Here is a 21,390-nt window from a genome sequence, read left to right as displayed (position 1 = left end):
GCGTATTCTCGCCTTTACGGTAAATGTATTGGAACGGCCCAGCGCGAGCTAACAGGAAGTTAGAGACTTTATTCTGTTACATGTCTCATTGTCTAAAGACAAGTGTTGCAGGATGAAACTCTGTCCTGAAAAGAGGCTGTGATATCTTTATTCCACCCGAGCACACCAAATACGATACAATTTATCAAACTGCGTCTTACTTGACGCAAGGATACACAGGTGACTACGTGCGGTTTTCAAATTAAGGTGTTAACACAGGGAGTGTACAGAAATCATTCATTCACATTTATGGAAATTAGATTCATTGGATTATATTCACAGGAAGCATAAAGCATGTTATCCATGTCCCTTTCAAATTATAACATTCCACTAAATTGTGGGGGATGTTGCTTTATTCTTTGATTTTGGGTTGCAAGAAAAAAAAAAACAATCCTGACAATGACTGAACCCTGACTACACACTTACTTTGGACTGGTGGCACAATGTCTTGCCCCTCCTCCAAAACCCCTCCCCATTGGTCCACTGCGTGTCCTCAGACATGATGTCATATGGTTTATATTATTATTACTATTACTATTATTAAGAGCTTTTATTACCTCTCAGTTAGACTATTGTAATTCTTTGTATGTGGGAGTAGAACAATCGTCTCTTCGTTGTCTGCAGTTAGTCTTCTAACTGGTAAAAGAAAGTGTGATCACATAACACCAGTATTGACCTCTCTCCACTGGCTTCCTGTCCGTTTCAGAGTTACTTTTAAGATTTTATTGCTGGCTTTTAAAGTTTTAAATGGACTGGTGTCACCTTATTTAGCAGAACTCCTGCATCATCATATCCCAGTTAAAGCACTGAGATCGACCAACCAGATGCTCCTGGATGTTCCCGAGATCTTTAACTTTAACTTTTAAATACTCTAAAATGATACAATTATTTGATTTTGGGTCAGTGTGTAGTCAGAGTTGTCCTGATCTCAAATATATCAGTCATTGTCAGGATTTTTTCTTTCTTGCAACCCAAAATCAAAGAATGTCCCTCACAATTTAGTGGGATGTTTTAATTTATAAGGGACACAGATAACATGTTTTATGCTTCCTGTGAATATAATCCAAATAATCTAATTCCACTTTATGTGAATGAACGAATTAATGAATTATGTTTACTGTATATACCGTGTGTTAACACCTTATTTTGAAAACCGGACGTAGTCAATTGTGTCCTTGCACTAAGTGAGGCGCAGTTTGATAAATTGTATTGTATCTGGTGTGCTCGGGTAGAATAAATATGTAATAGCCTCTCTTCAGGACAGAGTTTCATACTGCAACACTTGTCTTTAGAACGTTAGACGTGACAGAATAGAGTGGCTGACTTCCTGTCAGCTCGCTCTGGGCCTTTCAACCGCATTAGCCGTAAAGTTGAGAATACGCGCGCATTCCAAATTTAGGGTCGGCTGTTGGGAGCGACTGCTAGCTTGACCGCAGTCCTCCACTGTAGCGCCGCCGCCGCCGCCGCTGCCGCACGCAAAATAGATCACGTCCACTGTCAACCGCGCGACGTCAGCGGGCAGTAGGTGGAGGCGCGTGAGGAAATGATGAATGATTTAATGATTTAAAACCAGAATAAATGCAGGTTATCCACAGCTGTACAGTAGCATTAATCTTGTGCGTTATGTACGGCTGCGCACTCCAAAAATTCAATCGGTTGTTGTTGTTTGCCTATTGATGAGCAGTAATGGAAAGCCTGCCCACGAGTGTCACTCACGTTATAGAATTTTGAGTGACGTAAGTAAACAGGGCAGCTGGAAACTTTGAGGTGCACCATGCTACATTAAAAGATTTCCTGTTTATGTTTTCATTTTCAAACCAGACCAGAGCCAGACCAACCTGCTATAGGGCCAGGGGCTGAAATAAACTGGGTCCTCCACAGAAACCCATCCCCCCCCCAGCACATTTCGTCCACAAACCAACCAGTATTTCGACAGTGGATGGAATACAACCCTGACCCAAGTTTGCTTTATGTCAGTTTAGTTGTAGACAATTAGTCACCAAAACCATTTTAAACCCCACAGTCAAATATTACTCAAACCAACACAACTTAATTTTAAATTCTAGTAGAAATCTGAAGGTTTCCAAAGTAGGGGTGAGCAATATGGGCCATTTTTAGATGGTTTTTACATAAATCTATTAAAGTTTCTTTATTTGTCAGGTATTTAAATGACTGGATTACCTCGACAAAAACACACATTCCAATTAGTGGGTTAAGCTTGGTGTTTGCATTGTATTACATGAAATTAATGTGTATCTATGACATTCCTAATTCACAAATAGGTGGTCCGTTTTTCTGTGTGTGTGTGTGTGTTGGATGTGTGTACACAAATGGATATGTTTGACTATGTACTGTAGATAGAAATGATACATACTGTATATGCACACTATTATTATTTTACTAGTGGTGGTGGTAGTAGAAAGTAGCAGGTTTTATTCTAGTTTTTTTTTTCTCTGCCATCTTCTTAGTATCCAACTTAACATTATGTACATAACGTTGCTTTAAGTGCAAGCTTGTACATATGAGCTCTTGAGAAAAGCAGCCATAGGGAATGAGGAAAGGTTTCAGTAGGGGACCTTGATTTTTTTGTATGGGGAATTTGAGATGAAGTCCCCCATGCTGGGAATTATTTTCTTTATTTCAATTTTGCTTTCTCCTGCCTCACTCACACAGTACATATATGTATGTCATGGGTTAAGGTTGAACTATATATGAAATAAAATAAAAAATGGTCAGAAAAGGAGTTTCAAATAAGTTGGTTATTGAAAATGTACTATATCACAATATTCATTTTGCAGTATAACATTACATATACTGTGATAGTGAGTTTATCCTTATTGCCCACTATCATTCTGAATATTCAAGATATGTGTGAAAATGTGTATAAAATCATGCTACAATACTATGAGGAAAGAACAAATACTGTCTGAACACAAACACCATAAGAATGTTACACACCTGTGAAAGAGAGTTTTGTTGGGTTTCCTGCCCTTTGTGGTATTTCAAAAACAGGATATAGGAACAGGGGTTGAGGTGCTTTATTCACTGGTTGACTCAGCGCAACTGAAAGGTGACTTCAGGTGGTTGTTTACAAACTTTTCCCTCCGGTAAACCGCATTGAGTCAAGAGGCTGCACGCTTGCAGGACTGCTAGTTCTTTCTCTGTACATGCTCGGTCAACCCTTACAGTTACTCCAGTATGGTTTCCTCTATGGGTTTGCGCATGAATAGATTTCACTGTGGGTGGGTGGGGGGTGACCTGACATAAATATCAACTCTCAATGACCTTATTTAGTATTTAAATAGTTGTATAAATGTCAGCCTGTGGTATTAGTCTGCGCAAAAGATGAAAAATGTGTCTTTCTCCTGCTTCTGTAGGCCTATTTCCTTACAAAATCAACTAGTTTACAGTAATAATTACAACTATAAGCAGGATACAAACTAAAAACTGCATGTATGGATTATGAAGTATAATGGCAACAGAAAAGTCCATTAACACTTTATATAGTCACTTCACAGTAAGAGGGATATGTCCTCCTTTTTGAGAAACTTGTAAACTGGATTTTCTTCTGGTAGCATCCAGTAAAGATTTCTAGCTTTCTGTTCTAGCTAAACGCCAGCTTAAAGTTGGATATAGTAAGGAAAAATATTTTTTGTCTATGAAAAGTTTTCCTTATCAGCCCTCATGTGCTGAGTGTATCTCAGACATTCAGTTCCATTTCTTAGTTCCTGAATCACATCCCCATTCTTTACATGCAGGTTCAGTTCTTCCTTTGAAAAGGGAAGAAGAACACTGCATGTTCGTCTTTTATGGACTTTACTTTCCCTCTCCGCCCAAGAGAAGCAAAAAAAGACAGTTTGTTTAAACACCAAGAAGTGTTGGTTTATTCTTTGCTTTTTGTAGGATCACTCTTTTTAACCTTCCTAAGAAGACAGTTATACGCAATCATGAAAGGAAGATGAGACAGAAACATAGAAATATAAAAGTTAAGGTTCAACTAAGCTGTAACAGTATCTTAAGAGCAGACTAACGATCTACAACAGCTGCATACGATGCAAACGTCTTGGGTGAAGAGACAATAAATAAACGTTCATTGAACGTCCAAATGATCGATTCAGAACTGTCCGTTTTTAATTTCCTGGAACACTGCAGATAAAGAAATGCAGGATTGTTGAGGAGAACATTGTCTGGATCTTAGATATAATAATGCATTAGATAGATTACACCCTTCAAAAAAAAACAAAAAACAGTTCAAAGGCTGTGCATACTGATAAATAATACACTGACTCATTTGCTATCATTTGCCAGCATCAAGCATCAGAACAATGGAGTTGCAGTTTCTGAAGAACATATAATTAAGGCAAAACTAACAAAACTAATTCTGAGGTCATCTCCATGCTGTGACTCATTTTTAACTCGTTTTCATACTGTAAAATAAACCAGCGACCTTTTAGTGTTTCTGTTCTCAAAAAGGGACTTCTGCACTGTGGAATTTCATCTACTGTTCTGTGGAAATGACTGCTGAGGCGTCATGGGAATAAGCATTTATATTTTAAACATTCCCCAATCAAATTCTTCTGCAAGAATTTCCCTTTTTCATTTTCCCATGCTAGGTATGACTACCAGTCTCTGGGTGTGACTGTACTCCTGTATGTTCTCAAACCCACATGCTTTACATCATCATGGGTACTGTAGTGCCATCCTCTGTCCAAATACAGAACTACAGCTTTTCATAAAAATGGTGCGGCAGTATTGTTCATATCTGTCCAACAGAGGGCAACATACTGTTATCATTTCACTTTGCTTACACTCCAAAAGTATGTGTACACTCAAACACGACACCCTTGTGGTTGTTGGACGTGTCATTCCAAAACCACGAGCATTAATACAGAGTTGCCCCCCTTCTGCTGCAGTAGCAGCCTCCACTCTTCTGGGAAGGCTTTCCACAACATTTTGGAACCTGTCCGGCTGCAGGGATTTGCGTTGAGCTATTTCAAGCAGCTCCGTTCATTTATTTGATTTCACTGTTGTTCATGGTTTGGGCTTTGCACACTCCCTTGCTGACGACTTCAAAGGCAGCTCCCTTGTAGGTTGCGACACACTGGCCGTCCGTGCGTAAATCTGGCTGAACCTGCTCCCACACCTTCTTTTTGGGGTTCAGCTCTTTGTCTGGTTCACCTGCAATAAGGAAGTCAGTTTGATACATTAGAACCTCCTCTGTTCTTAAGTAAATATCAACATATGCAGGATTTATGGATCAAGGCCAGATACTATAACTTTTTCTTGGTGTCCTCACATAACCTACTTAAACACCAAAGCTGTGGGTAGTAATATGTTGCTGTAATAGCTTCCAATCTTCTGGAAAGGCTTTTCACAAGATTATGGAAAACTGGCTGCAGGGATTTGCTCCCATTCAGCTGCAGGAGATCAGTGAGGTCGGCGGTGAGGTTTGGCAATAAAGTCTGGCTCACAATTGGCATTCCAAATCATCACAAAGGTGTTTGATGGGATTGAGGAAAGACCTTTTCTTTATGGGTCTTGTTTTGTACACAGGGGGCATTGTCTTTTTTTTAAACAGGAAATGGCTTGTGTGATGTGATGTGTGATGAACACCTGGTGTAAACAGAATAAACTGACGCAAGCAGAGACATGTCATGAACTTGTATCATCCATCTGCACCCGTCTCAGGCTTTGAAAATGTTGCAAAACAAAAAGTTTTGGTCATAGCACTGCCTCCTCTATGCATCCAGGGATGCTCACAATTAGCATAATGGCAGCCCGCCAGTGTACTTTGTCATTTCATGTTGTATTCTGATTGGTTGGTTTGTGGCTTGTAGCAGCAGTTACTTTGACTTGATTGCCATTGATTGACGCTTGCCGCCTTTGGTTGGGTCACAGTGTGATATGGGACCACCATTTCTGATTGACAGATTTCTGTCGCAACTGTCAAGTTTTATCTGGGACAGTCCAAAATCACACAGTGTAAAAGGGCATCAAGGGGCCATGCAAGTGGAATTTTGGAAATTTCAAAGAAAGAAAAAGTTCCTTTAGTAGGCTCAACTCAGCGACAATCATTGACAACGCACTTATTGGTGAGTATCCCTTGTGTCCGGTTAAATGGAAAATGTTGTAACAGTTTTATGCTAATGATTAATCTGTGTTTGGAGGTAGAGTATTCAGGTAATAGTACCTGGAAAGCCCTGGAAAGTGACTCTGTCCCCTGGAGCTGCTCCACTTGGAGGATCAAGGATTTCGACTTTGTCTGGTGAGCTGGCACACATGACCATAGCCTGGGACTCAACTCCTCCAATCTTGACTGGCTTCATGTTGCATAGCAGAACTGCCATGCGGTTCTGCATCTGCATGGGGGACAGAAGATAAAATACATTTTTTTTACAACCAAAATAATAGAGAAGACAAACTAATTATACCCAATTTACATTAAGGAAAAAAATAACCTTCAATTGATGTGGTCAGTTTGGGTACATGAAAAATTCATTATCCAATATGAACAATAAAGCCAATTCTAATCCCTTAATTTAAAATTACTGTCCGAGGGTCTGTGGTTTGTTTGCCTTTTAAATGTGTCGCAAAACAGAAGCCCAGAGGGAGAAGAAGAAATCCAGCATTTCATGAGATGATGTATGCCAGATCTTAGTAAATAGTAATAACAACCCTTGAAGCTCATCCTTTTATGATTACACTGTATATGTTTGTTGTAAGACTCTAAAATCACTCATGTTGTCATTGTTGATTGTTTTGGTGGTAAAGTATTATTACTCTTCATGTTTCATCTCTAGGCAGTGACAATATTTACAGAACAGACTGTTTAACATAGCAATATTTTATGTGTGCTGTAAACACTGTTACTCTCTATTATCAGGGTAGTAGTATTTCTAAACGGTGCCTAATATTTATCCTTCTATAATAGGCAGTTATAGAGTATTTCCATAAAACACATTATGTATTTCCTTCTAGCTTGACAGAAATTAATAACGGCTCATATAAAAAGAAAGTCAAATAAGAATTTCATTTTAGATTTATAGGCGCTTTAGGTCAGGACTCTGTACTGTCAAGTCAAATTTTCCACACTAAACTTTAAAACCGTTTCTTTGTGGGCTTTCCTTTGTGAAAGGGGGTCATCGTCATGTTGAAACAGGAAAGGATCTTCGCCAAACTGTTGCTGCAAAGCTGGAGGCACACAGTTGTCTAAAATTCAGACAGGAAATCTTAATATTACAGCATACAATGATAAATATGTGTTCTGTAACATTAAGATTTATTGTAATTGGAATTAAGGGGCACAAACCAGACAAAAGGCAGCAGTAACAAGAGGGGTCTGCTTTGTATTTCCAGCTGCAGTCACAAAGCACTTATTAAGGCTGTACTACTATATGTCATAACTGTAACACTGTCAGCAGTTTAATAAGCTGATTTCTTATATTTGTCTTTGTGCATAGAGAGGTTGCCCCTTTTCCAAACATTTTCCTAAGGTTTTACAGCTTTTATGGCAAAATCTTACAAGGTTGTGCAGGCATACGTTTCTATTTAAATGATTCACTATATGGCTTTTTTTCCTAGTTTTGGAGTAAGCCCCCTTGTTACATTAAGGGGTATATTACTGCAACAGCATACAATGATATTTTAATCAACAGTGTGCTTCCAACTTTGTGGCAACAGGTGCGGAGAAGGCTTTTTCCTATTTTATCATGTAATTCCCTGTGTACAAAAGAGCCTGCCTGCACGGAGCACTGACCTCAATCCCACTGGACCCCTTTGGGATGAACTGGAATCCTGACAGTGAGTCGGGCCTAAAATCAGAGCTGGAGCTCACTAAAGCTCTGGAGGCTGAATGGGAGAAAATCCTTACAGGCTGGTTCCAAAATTTAATAGAAAGCCTTCCCAAAAGAGAGGAGGCTGTTATAGCAGCATATTAATACTCATGGTCTTGAAATGAGATGGTCAACATTCACATATGGGTGCAATGTTCAGCTGTCCCCATGTTTGGCCGTGTGTACACTGTCTATGTACAGTAATATAAACAGGCTCCCTTATCTCCTTTACATGTACGAAGAGATAAACTCAGAAATACACTCGACCATTAAATTGGTGATTAATTTAGATGAAAATACCACATTTAACTTTGTTTGCTTCAGGAACAAATAAAAAATTAATGAAAAAGCAAAGCGAACAGCAGTTTAGTCAGACACAAGGAACTAATCATTTATAGGTTATTGAAGCTAAATTTGTAAGAAAAGTCTGAGAATGACCAACAAAAAAGTTGAGTCACTTTAAATTGACTTACAAATCCTTATACATACATACATACATACATACATACATACATATATATATATATATATATACACACATATATAAACACACACAAGCATACAACACTGTAGAGCTGAAACAAAAGGAAAATGAATCTGCAACAATTGTGATAGTTGATTAATTGTTTGAGTCAAACATTTGCTTGTACCAACCTCCAAAACGTTTATCAAACATCATTATGGTGTTAGTCGGACAAAACAAGCAATCTGAAGACGCACCTTGGCTTTAAGAAATTGTGGACGGATATTTTTCACATTTTCTAGGGAATATAAGGGAACTGGTTTCTAACAGTAAAGTTGTTTTTTTTTCCATCCCACCTTATAAACACAGTAGCAATACGACACACGTGAAATCAATAAATGTTTATGAACCCGTACACACACATTCTTATAAGCTTGCCAAGTTTAACAATTACAAGTTCTGCAACCTAACTTCTGTTAATTATAAGAGCTGAAACGATTAATCGACTGACAGAAAATTAATCTGCAAATATTTTGATGATCCATTAACTGTCACTTTTCAAGCCATATATTTGCTAGTACCTGCTTCTTAAATATGAGTATTTTCTGCTTTTATTCTTTTTCTATCATTGTTTATGGAACAGATTTGGGTTTTGGACTATTAGTTTGACAAAATAAGCAGTTTGGATATGTCATCTTGGCATCTGGGAAATTGCAATGATCATTGTTCATAATTTTCAGGCAAAACAATCATAAAGATTGTTCATCTAAAATAATTGTTAGCTGAAGTCCTATTAATCATATCTAAAAACCAAATTATTTTCCAGAAACTCCTTAATCCCATTACACAAATGACAAGAGTAATACTGTACCTGGTCTACGGGTACATGCTTGACCAGTTCGCTGACCACCGTCCTTGGAGAAGCCTCTCCAACATCGACCTCCTCCATGTACAGACTGTCAGTCTCTGGAAGCTGCAGGGCTTTGATTATACGTCCAACACGCAGGTCCAGACGAGACACGTCCACTTGGGCTTCATCTTGGCTGACGGCTGCCTGCTTCTTCTCTGCTTTCTCTCTTCCTGGCAAAGAAAGGCTAATGCTGTTATACTTCTCATGTACAGAAACACACTGTGGATTGAGCCTCAACATAATTTGTCATTGTTGCATTTTTTTGCTTTTAATTATGCTCTACGTAAATGAATGTACAATTATTGGGGAAAAATCAATTATTGGGGAGGGGATTGTTGAAGAGAGGCCTCTGTGAGAGTTTTCTATAATACTAGATGTACATATTATATGTAATGCTGCTTCCAACTTTGCATCAACAGTTTTCTTACAGCCTTTTCTGTTTCAACCTGACATTGCCCATGTGTGCACAAAGCAAGGACCATTAGAGACGTTTTTTCTCAGTTTAATGGGGAAGTCCTTGACTTGACTGGCCTGCACAGAGCTCTGACCTCAACTCTAACAGCCAACAGCTTTGATTTGGAATGCCGACTGCGAGCCAGGCCATATTGCCCAAAATCAGTGTCTGACCTCATAAATGCTTTTTTTGGCTGAAGGGAAGCAAATCATCACAACCAGGCTCCAAAATCCTGTGGAAAGCTTTCCCAGAAGAGTGGAGGCAGCATATTAACGCTCATGGTTTTGGAGTGAAACTGAGTTTTCTGTAGATATACAGGAAAGCAAGGAGTGAAAGAAATGTTTGTCTTTCTCCTAGTTTTTCTAGTTATTCTCGCCGTAGCCCATGGTATGGATTCATTTATAGCCATTGGGGGTATCGTGAGGGTACACAGTTGTAATTGTGTCATTTCCGCAACTAACGGTGTCTGATATTTCTGCTTGAACTTGAGTGCAAATTGCTCATCAAAACCTCGTTCATGCTTATGGGAAAATATGAGCACTGCTTGGCAAAATCACCTTGGGAAACCTTGGAAAATGAAACAATTGTGTCCAAAAAGTTAAAACTCAAAAAAAACCCCGAACCACCTTAGATCTTGTGTAGAGCTGAAACAACTAATTGCTTAGCTGAAAAATAATCAAACTATTTTGGTAATCGATTAATCATTTAAGTCATTTTTTCAAGCAAAAATGACAAACATTACATGTTTCCATCTTCTTAAATGTGAAGCTTTGCTGCTTTTCTTTGTCCTATGTGATAATAAATTGAATCTCTTTGGATTTTAAACTGTTGGTCGGACAAAAACAATCTGAAGAAGTCACCTCGGGTTTTAAGAAATCGTGATCACTAGGTGCAGGCCTAGTCTTGTGTAAGTCAGTTTCTCCTTCATATTGTGTTTTCTGTGCCCCATTGTTGTGGTTAAAGCGTGGGTTAAGTTGCATCACAGAGATGACTGAGTGGGGTTATTGGTTAAGGTTGGGTTGAGGTTAAGGTGAGGGGAAACACACATTCTTGGAGAAAAAAAATACTTTAAACACACCACTGGCTATGAAATTTTAATGCCAAGCAGACAATGTGGGCAACTGGCCTAAAAGTCACATGTTCACTGCATGTCAGTAGGTTATGATACCAATAAAGAACAAAATATATCAACAAAGGACGGTTCTGTATATTAGCTCATGTTGTGCCCTGACCCTGGTTTACAGAGAGGCTCTATGTCAAAATCTAATTTTAAGACTACTATTTTTGTTTATAGTATGCTCACATGTTATAGGTTCATACATTTGAGGTCCAGACTACATCAAACTGACAAACAGAAACCTTTGTGTGAGATAATATTATTCCCATATTAGAGTACTGGTTGGTACATTCACAATGCACAGAGGTAGGCTGGGGTTTTTTTTGTCCTGGATCCTCCTGACAGGTTTATACGGCTGTAACAAGCAACATCAAATTAAAAGTCAAGATTAAAAGAACATTCTTGACCTTGACACACACAAAATATGCACACACAGTTGACTGAGTTGATTTGAGATGAGAAAAGACCGGAGCACACTGATGGATTTGCAGCCTTTAATTGTGCAAACGGACCAGTGTTTCACCACTACTGTGTCTTCATCAGAGTCAAAACAGCTAAACTGAGTCGATGTTTCTGGAGTTAAGCTTAGATGTAGATCTTCATATTTTACATGTGCTGATGAAAATTGTGTGTTTCAATCTAAAACTCCAGATCAGATACTGACTGGATCTTGTGGTGAGATTGTTTTTGTCACTCAGTGTCTCCAAAGTGATCTTTCAATTTCAACTTTTAAAATCAACATTAACAAGAATTTTCCTGCCTAGTGTCCATAAAATGCCTCTTTCCTTTGGAAAAGCACGGTGTTGTTGAACTGTCTTGCTGCCAGAAAATAGGGGCAACATTTTAAACAATAGTGTGTTTCCAACTTTGTGACAACAGTTGAGGAAAGACTCTTTCCTGTTTCAACATGTCAAAACCTCTGTGCACAAAACCGGGTCTATAAAAATAACTTCAATTCAATCTCATTAAACACCTTTGTGATGAACTGGAACACTGACTGCGAGCCAGTGACCAAACCTCACCACTGATATTATTAAAGGGCGGGTGCACAATTTTTCAAGTCTGTCTTAAAACAACAGTAAAGTGCCCAAATAAACATTGAAATAGGTTTTTCTTCCTCAAAATCATTCCTCCTGTTCATGCTGACCATTAGATGATCCCTTCGTAATGCACTTACAATGTAAGTGATGGGGGCCAAAATCCACAGTTCTCCTTCTGTGCAAAAATGTATTTAAAAGTTTATCTGAAGCTGATATGAAGCTTCAGCGTCCAAATTAATCAAATCAAGTGGATATCTTTTAACATTACAGTCTTTTTAGTGCCAAAGTCCCTATTTTTGTTACTATTCTTCCACCGCAGCTCAACAGGGAAACACAAAGAGGGAATTTGATGCTAAAAAGTCTGTAAATGTAGCAGATATCCACTGTTATATGATATGACTAACTCTGACTGCTGAAGCCTCATATAAGCTCCAGATAAACTTTTACATGCATTTTTGCACAAAATGTGTGGACACACTGTGAATTTTGGCCCCCCATCATTGAAAATACATTTGAATGGGATCTTTTAATAGCCAGTATGAACAGGAGGAATGATTACAGAGAGGAAAACCTCTTTCAGTGTTTATATGTACACGTGACTTATGTTTTAAGACAGACTTTAAAAACTGTAAACCTGTCCTTTAATAGTCTCGTGGTTGAATGGGAGCAAATTAAGTCCCAAAATCCAGTGGAAAGCCTTTCCAGAGGGGTTGGAGGCTGTTACAGCAGTAACTTGGAGGGGAGAGCACCAAGAAAAAGATGCAAAGCAATCACATAGAGGTGTAACGTTGGTGCATGTCTCAAACTACACCCATATGTGATTGGAGCTCTCATTCCCAAACCATCTGAACCCACCTGCAGGCTTGTTGTACGTGGATACTCGGCCGCGGAAACCCATCTCACGCAGCTCCCGGCGGACGGTCCTGGAGCTGACGTCGGCTCCAGACGCGCTCTGAAACTCGGTAGTGAGAGCATCTACCGAGGGCAAACACTTCTCCACCGCGATCTGCTCCAGCACTTGACGGTCCTCCTCTTTCAGCTTGTGTGGTCGGCCGCTCCGGGGCAGAGCCGTCGTTATTCCTCCGCGTTTCCACTTCAAGATAACGGAGCTCACAGTGGACCGCGGCAGGTTTAACAGGGCTGAAATCTCACGGACCGACTTTTTGCACAGGTGGCATCCTACGACAGTACCACGCTGAAAATCACTGAGCTCCTCGCCGCGACCCATTCTCTCGCATATGTTTGGAGAGGTTGCATCTTCCATCGATCCTTGTGCTCCAATCTTCCTCCTGTTCTTCCTCGTATTTGGTTTCTGGCGGTTTAAACGCTGCCGGGTACATTGCTGCCCTCCACAGGATTTAAAATACATTACTGCAATCACGATACCTGTAGTCTATGTAGGAACACATAACTGCCTTTGCAATCAGCAGAGGTGGAGAATAAATACATTTACTCAAGTACTATACTTAAGTACAATGTTGAGGTACTTGTACTTTACTCGAGTATTTCAATTTTAAGGCTCTTTATACTTCCACTCCACCACATTTCAGAGGGAAATATTGTACTTTCTACTCCACTACATTTATTTGACAGCTTTAGTTACTTTTCAGATGAAGATTTGACACAATGGATAATAAAACAAGCTTTTAAAATACAACACATTGTTAAAAATGAAAGCAGTGTTTTCCAACCTTTTTGGCTTTTGACATCTTACAAAAAGCAGTGTGTAGTTGGGGTCACATTTCAGATGTCTATGAGTTGTTAACAGCTCCACCAAATAGTGATTTTTCCCTCTAAACTTCTCACATGGTTTCATTTCAATAAATGTTCAAATGATCCAATATTTCACCAAAAATCAAAGATTAGAGAAAAAGTCCAAAAACTGAAAACTGATTTGTGTATCTGAATTTTGTTTTTTTCTTCCTTCCTCGCCCATTAATCATTTCATGACACCTCAGATTTATCTGGTGACCCTTTGGAGGGGCCCGACCCCTAGGTAAGGAACCACTGGACTAAACTAGCTAACTGTATATAAAGTAGTTCAAACTAATTCCACCTCCAGCAGCTACAACAGTAACATGCTGCTTACACACGGATGCTTCAGTATTAATAATCTAATGATGTCATATATAATAATATATCAGTCAGAGGAATGAAACGAGTACTTTTACTGCAATACTTTAACTACATTTTGCTGCTGATACTTATGTACTTTTACTGAAATAGGATATTTCATGCAGTCATTTTACCTGTGATGGAGTATTTTTACATTGCTGCATTGGTATTTTTACTTTCAAAAAAGGAACTGAAAACTTCTTCACCCAACATCAGTTCTTTTACTGTTTTAACAGAAAAAGAAAACCTTAGATCTTCATATAGTTTAAAAAAACATGTTGAACTTTCTTTCAAAAACAACATAAAATCATCTGTATAAAACATAGAGGAAATGATCAGTGGTCGAAGAAGTATTCAGATTCATACTGTGGTCTAAAACACTCCATTACAAGTAAAAGTCCTGAATTCAAAAGGTTACTTAAGTAAAAGTATGGTAGTATATCATATAGCATGTGTATCATGTTTTTTAATGGTAATAATAATAATAAACTATTTACATAGCACCTTTCACACAAAGTGCATTACAAATTAATAAACAAAGAAAAGAACAAGGCAAGGCAAGTTTATTTGAATAGCACATTTTCAACAAGGCAAATCAAAGTGTTACATAAAAGGCATCAAGACAGAATGTCAAAACAACACAAGGCAATATAAAAAGACATTTAAATACAATTAAAAATGTTAAATTGGAAATAAAAATAAGCTAAAATAGAATAAGGCAGACAAAACAAAATAAAAGTTACAGTGCAATGTAAGAAATGAATCAAAAACCTTTGTTTTTTTGATTAAATCAAAGGCAGCAGCAAACAGAAAAGTCTTCCGCTGTTAAATGAACTGACAGTTGCAGAAGATCTGCAGTGTTCTGGGAGTTTGTTCCAGATATGTTGAGCATAAACACTGAACGCTGTTTCTCCATGTTTAGTTTTTGCCTCTGAGAACAGGAAGCAGACCTGAGAGGTCTGGATGGTTCATAATGTAGCAGCAGATCATAAATGTATTTTGGCCCTAAACCATTCAGTGCTTTATAATCCAACAGTAGTATTTTAAAATCAATTCTTTGACAGACAGGAAGCCAGTGTAAAGATCTGAGAACTGGAGTGATATGATCCATTTTCTTGGTCTTAGTGAGGACTCAAGCAGCAGCGTTCTGAATCAGCTGCAGCTGTCTGATCAATTTTTTTAGGGAGACCTGTGAAGACAGCATTACAGTAGTTGAGTCTACTGAAGATAAACGCATGGACAAGTTTTTCCAAATTCTGCTGAGACTTAAGTCCTTTAATTGTTGATATATTCTTATGATGATAGTAAGCTGACTCTGTAATTGTCTTAATGTGGCTGCTGAAATTCAGGTCTGAGTCCATGACTACACCATGATTTCTGGCCTGGTTTGTGGTTTTTAACATTATTGATTAAAGCCGAGTGCTAACTTTTAATTGTTCTTCCTTTGCTCCAAAAACAATTACTTCAGTTTTATCTTTCTTAAATTGAAGAAAATTCTGAAACATCCAGTCACTGATTTGTTCAATGCACTTACAGAAGAGGCCCCAGAATGGAGCCTTGGGGAACTCCGCATGTAATTTTTGTCCACTCAGATATGTAATTACCTATAGACACAAAGTAGTCCTTGTCCTTTAAATAGCATTCAAACCAGTTTAGTACTGTGCCAGAAAGTCCCACCCAGTTTCTCAGTTGGTCTAGTAATATGTTGTGGTCAACTGTGTCGAATGCAGCAGAGATCCAGTAATATTAATACTGAAATTCTGCCACTGTCTGTGTTTAAGTGGATGTCACTGAAGACCTTAACAAGAGCAGTCTCAGTGCTGTGGTGTGGTCGAAATCCTTTGGAAGACACCTAAACAATTGTTTAGTCCCAACAAATTGTTCAGTTGTTGACAAACAGCTTTTTCAATGATTTTACTTAAAAACGGGAGGTTTGATATGGGCCTATAGTTCCTCATTAGTGATGTGTCTAGATTGCTCTATTTTCAGAGTGGTTTGATGACTGCAGTTTTCAAGGCCTGTGGGAAGAAACCCAAAAGAAGAGACGTGTGGACACTTTGTAGAAGATCTGAGGCCATGCAATTAAAAACATTTTTGAAAAAGCCGGCAGGCAGAATATCAAGGCAGCAGGAGGAGGATTTCAGATGTTGTATAATGTCCTTCAAGTTTTTGTGGTTGATTGGATTAAATTGTGTCATGCTATTTGAATTGATTTTAAGTGGACACAGGGACAACACGTACCCTGCACCTGATATGGAAGCACTGATTGCTTGTCTAATTTTCTGAATTTTGTCAGTGAAGAAGGCAATAAATTCATCGCAGGCCCTGATGGATAGAAACTCAGGGGCAACTGACACATGTGGGTTTGTTAGCCTGTTGACAGTAGCAAACAAGGCACGTGCATTATTATTGTTTTTGGCGATGATGTCAGAGAACAAGGACTGCAACAGACAATTTAAACAACAGTTCGAATATTAAAATATATTATTTTATGTAAAATCTTCACTGAAAAATAAATAGTAACTATAAGTGGCAAATAAACGTAGTGGAGTAAAATTTACAACAATTTTCTCTGAAATGTAGCAGAGTAGAAATACAACCTAGCGTAAAATGGAAATACTCAAGTAAAGTACAAGTACCTCTTTCTACTGAAGTACAGTACTTGAGTAAATGTACTTAATTGCATTCAACCACTGGAAGTGATCCAAGCAGCTGTAACTTATAAAAATTAATATGAAAAAAATAAAGTTGAATAATTCAAATCATTTTCAAAAGCTGAAAATCAAATATCTACATTTATGTATAAAGAATTAAACTGTTATTACATCGTTGCTACATAAATGTTCCAATTCTTTGTTTTCTATTAAAGTCACATTTAATCATCCCTCTTCTCAGTCAAAATAATGTCAACATGTTTTTAATGTGTTGTTAATAGTTATAAGGAAGGGAAAAAAAGGTATTTGAAAAATATCAGAATTGCTCCTTTTCATCTCAGCTGGCTAGGGTGGGTTAGTGGTGCACTTTTTTCCTGGTGATGTTTCTTAGGTGGCTTGTTCAACAAGCTAAGGTCCAGGACAAGACATGTTCATGTTTGTAAGTAAGATAAGAAGGAGACTTCAGCAGGAAAGCTAATGTGGTTAATGTTGTTGTTCAGTTGAGTCTGTGGCTCTTGTTTTGTGTAGCAGGATGCTATCAGGCTCAGTGTAACCGTCTTCTCCAGCTATGATAACATGCCACTAAGGCTGCAACTAACAATTATTTTCATTTTTGGTATTCTGTCAATTATTTTCTCAAGTAATTGATTCTTGTTTGGTCCATAAAATGTCAGAAAATGGTGAAAAATGTCAATACCTGTCATTTTTCACTATTTTTCTGACATTTTATAGACACAAGAATTAGACCAGAAAATAATGGGTAGATGATAATAATTAATTAAATTAATCTTCCACCAGTCCAGCAGCTCGTTTGAGTTTCTTTTTGTGGGCAAACATGAAGTTTTACTGACAGCTACTTCCCCCTGACCACCTGATAATATCTTTGTTTTTCTTTTTTTTTTTTTTTTTTATAAATGATAAAGTTCTTCCCCACCCCTCATCCCATTCTCTAATACAACTTCTCAATCTAGGCTCTGAGAGGGCCTCAAAGCCTCTTTCAACAGCCCCCGCACTTCCTCTCCAGTAATTTCCATGATATCCAAAAACGTTCTTGCTGCATCAACATCTCTATCCTCTTGGATTTCCTTTCTGCCTCAGCAGCACAGTTAATCACCATGGCCAGGAGAACTTAATCTCGCCTTTACAAAAAACATATTATTATGCTTCCTATCTTATTTGTTCTCCCTTACTTCTTGAATCTTTTCATTCCTAGCTGCTTCCTCCTGGCTTAGCCCTCTCTTGGACCTGATCCTCATGATTTCCATCTCTTTCTTTCTCTTTGAACAGTCTGCGTGCCATGCCTCATGACTCCCCCCACACTGATTACACTTGGGTTCTTTTTCACAGTTTCTGCCGCTGCATTTCTCATCTCCACATTTACCACATATCCCCAAATCATGTCTACACACAAGTGAGCTGTGCCCAAATTTCCAACAACATCTACACTGAATGGGTTTGGCAACAAAAGGCCTTACTGAGTAACTCATATGATCTAAGATTACTTTGTCAGGCAGGATGTCTGATTCCAAATGTGACATAATAAATATTGTTGCACAACTTTCTCTGTCACTCAGCTCTGAGGGGCAGAGCCTCCATGAAGCACCTGCAGAGAGATGCAGTCAGACTGACTCCATGTCTCCTTGCTGCTCAGGTGACCTGGAAATCATTCCTATGGAGGCCTGAATGAGGATACATAGAGGACTGTGGACTGTTCCCATCACTTGCATTGTAAGTGCATCATGAAGGGATCTTCTAATGGTTAGTATGAACAGGAGGAATAATTACAGCAAGAGAAACATGTTTCAATGTTCATTTGGGCTCCTGACTTATTTTAAGACACACTTGAAAAATTGTGAGCACTTCCTTTAACCCCTGCAGACTGACAGCTGATCAGCTGTGCTGTAATCAAGACCACTGAAGTAAAGTCCAAAAAATGAAAAAACAAAAAAAATACTGCCTTTTTCCAGAGAAGGCTCTTTTGATGTTGGTACATATTCAGGTTTCATGATAGGAAACGTGAAGAAAAAAAAGAAAGGTCAGTACCTACACTAGGATAAGCTCCCCAATGCCGGCTGCCCTCACAGCCTCTCCAATGAGAACCTGTAAAGCAGCATCAGCTGCTTCTTGTTTCCTGTCTTTTTTTTGATGCACAGACTGGAGGGAACCAGCATCCACCCAGCTTGGCCTGGTAGGTGAACCTAAGCAGGAGGGACAAAGAGAAAGGCAATCAGAGGAGGATAGAACAGGGTTTCCAAACTAACCTCAAGATCCAAGTTATTTTCAATGACTTTCAGTGTTTTCATTTGAGAAATTCTGGGACTCAAAATAAGTAACAAGTCCAAATAAATCACCACGGAGGTCTCATTTTGTATTCATGATCTTGTCAAGTAAGGAAACCATGGTTATTATAAAATAATTTCCAATGCTTTCTGTAGCCTGTGAAGTGTTACTTCAACAAGAGAAATCAAAATAAATGAGGCAGAAAGGCCAAATACAACAAGAACAGATATTTCCAGGACCAGGGAGACCCTGACAGCAAGATATTTTTATCCAGTGTGTAAATATGTATATGTCTGTGTGTCTGGAGCTGCTCACACACTTAGGCTCATGTGGTGGCCCAGACTGAACCACCAGGCAGATCTCAGCAGCAAAGCCCTGGACTCTGGCATACTGCTGAAGAACCGATACTGCATTGTTGTTAAGGTGGTTGATGAGGTCCCCAACTCTTGCCTCATGGGCTGCTCGCAACTTATCTGCTATAAAAGGGAGCAAAGAGGGGCATGAAGTCCCAGAACCAGCGGCATCACTGTCACTGGAAGAAACCAGGGGCAACTGGGAATCTAACTCCTCACCTTGTTGAACTGCTGTTTCCCATCAGCCATTAATTCTTTGACGGCCACCTCTGCTGCCAGCTGGCGGGCTGCCTTTGTGCTCAGAGCCGAGGCCTCTGCAAACAAACTTTTTCCGACCTTCACCCTGTATATGAACCTAAAAACAAGACAGAGAGAGTGAAAAGGGTTGAAAATGTTTCTGGTTTGAATCTGAGACCAAGCATGATGTCACACTTTGATGAGATACCAGTTGCTGATCTCTCACATTTACATAAAGGAGGAGATGCAACAGTGTGAAAGTGAGAAAAACAAGTTTGTACCTTATCTCCTATCCAGCTGACTGCCTAAAGGGATGGATTAAAAACATAAAGAGCGGTAAGGAGTGGAGGGACACAGACAGTATTGTGTCTTTGTCAGCTGACATTGAACAGAAATAGCTATCAACTCCTTTCCTGAGGAGAAATATACGACCACAGAGGAATCTAAGAATACGGGGTGGGGGTGAACAACATCCAAAAGGACAGATTCAGGAGGGGTTGAAGTATTCAGTACCTTGGGTCATGTGGTGGGCCTACTTGGCCAGTGATGATGAATTCGATGGGGTTCCCGTTGTGCTGGCTGTACTCCATCAGGACAGACACCAGATTTTTCCCACCAGGCAGAGACCGGGACAGTGGCTGGCGAGGTCCCTCCACCATCTCCACCATACAGGGGCCACCTTCAGCTGGCCCCTGATAGACAGCGGAGGATAAAGAAATACAATACATGTTCTCTTTTTTGGCTAACTCAGTCTATAACTTAAAAATCTACTCTAAAAATGTTGGTCTCTATGGTTAAACTTAAGTTTAGAGTACCTGCTCTGGTGAAATAAATGTAGCTCTCCCTGTTAAGGATGTGCAGAGGGCCCAGTATTTGTATTTGTATCTGTATTTGAGGCTGCAAAATTATTTGTATGTGTATTCAAGTAAAAGTGGAAAGAGGTTTAAAAATCCTGTTTTTATTTTTATTACGCTTTTAATTTAGAAAATTAAAGTGTTACAATAAGTACGAAGGAGGTCCCCACACTGGGTCTTGAACTGGAGTCTCCCAGATTATAGATGATTGCACTGATTACTGAGCTAAAACTTACTCATTGTGACCTCTTCCTCTGCCTATTTATACACCCATAACACAGAGACAGCACAGCATGCAACATCCAGAGCAGAACTTCAAAGGTGATTATTGCTTTGCACTTCTCATTTATTGCCTATTTTTTACAACCTGATTTTGTGGAAAGGAGAAGGGGAACAACAGGTTATGGAGAGTCAGTTGGGAGAACTTTGCATGTGTCAGTAGCTCAGCTTTATCTCTGGGGAACACTCCCAACTCCAGGAGTGATGTCCAAATTAGGAAATGTGCGTCATGTAGGAGGTGGATGTGACTCCCCTCATTGAGACCTGCTGATAGACGTAACAGCGGAGCAGAGGAGAGAGACTGAGATAGTGATGTAACCGATCTGCGAGCTGGTATTTGACATGTTTTTTTTCTTCTTCCTGAAAACAAATAATTTTTAATATATTTGTATGAAACAAATATTCGTAGAAAACCCCACTATTTGTGCTTTGCCGAATAACGTATTTGTATTTGGGCACACCCCTATTCACATGTAAAGTGCCTGACCAACCCCAGGTGATTGTTTAAGCATACTGTCATTAACCTTGACTGGGCAATCTTTAGATACTGATAGCGGCTTATTTTCACACATTCAAACACACTGGATTTTGAGAGTATATCCATTGGTCCATACTGGCAGTATTTCCTTTGTCCCTGGTGCTCGCACCTCCCTGCATCTCTCTGATGATACTGTGCAGGGTAGCTGCAGCAGCGTCCTTCTTTGCAACTTTTTGACTGGAAGTTTCTGCGACAGGAAAAAGTCTCCTGCTTGCATACAGAATC

At 39.1% G+C, this 21,390-nt stretch overlaps 1 protein-coding gene across 1 annotated transcript; it reads right to left on the bottom strand.

Moving 5' to 3' along the window:
- Window positions 1–3,895: 3,895 nt before the first annotated feature.
- LOC121888390 (aminoacyl tRNA synthase complex-interacting multifunctional protein 1-like) lies at window positions 3,896–13,166 on the bottom strand. The gene is made up of 4 exons (XM_042399863.1): window positions 12,711–13,166; window positions 9,206–9,414; window positions 6,230–6,398; window positions 3,896–5,217 (listed from the first exon to the last, which is right to left on the bottom strand). Exons 1-4 carry the CDS (start codon window positions 13,117–13,119, stop codon window positions 5,051–5,053), a joined length of 954 nt encoding a protein of 317 aa, XP_042255797.1. The 5' UTR covers window positions 13,120–13,166; the 3' UTR covers window positions 3,896–5,050.
- Between the last annotated feature and the right edge of the window lie 8,224 nt (window positions 13,167–21,390).

Source organism: Thunnus maccoyii, chromosome 2 (genome assembly GCF_910596095.1).
Source record: "Thunnus maccoyii chromosome 2, fThuMac1.1, whole genome shotgun sequence".
Classification (NCBI taxonomy): domain Eukaryota; kingdom Metazoa; phylum Chordata; class Actinopteri; order Scombriformes; family Scombridae; genus Thunnus; species Thunnus maccoyii.
Note: the sequence above shows the minus strand (reverse complement) of the source record. Positions and strands in the feature narration are given on the sequence as shown.

Excerpts from the sequence above, each read along its gene's own strand:
- LOC121888390 (XM_042399863.1), bottom strand. The coding sequence starts at position 13,119 with ATGGAAGATGCAACCTCTCCAAACATATGCGAGAGAATGGGTCGCGGC. Across the intron at positions 9,415-12,710 it reads CACGTACAACAAGCCTGCAG|GAAGAGAGAAAGCAGAGAAG; the intron begins GTGGGTTCAGAT and ends TTTCTTTGCCAG. Across the intron at positions 5,218-6,229 it reads CACTTTCCAGGGCTTTCCAG|GTGAACCAGACAAAGAGCTG; the intron begins GTACTATTACCT and ends TCCTTATTGCAG.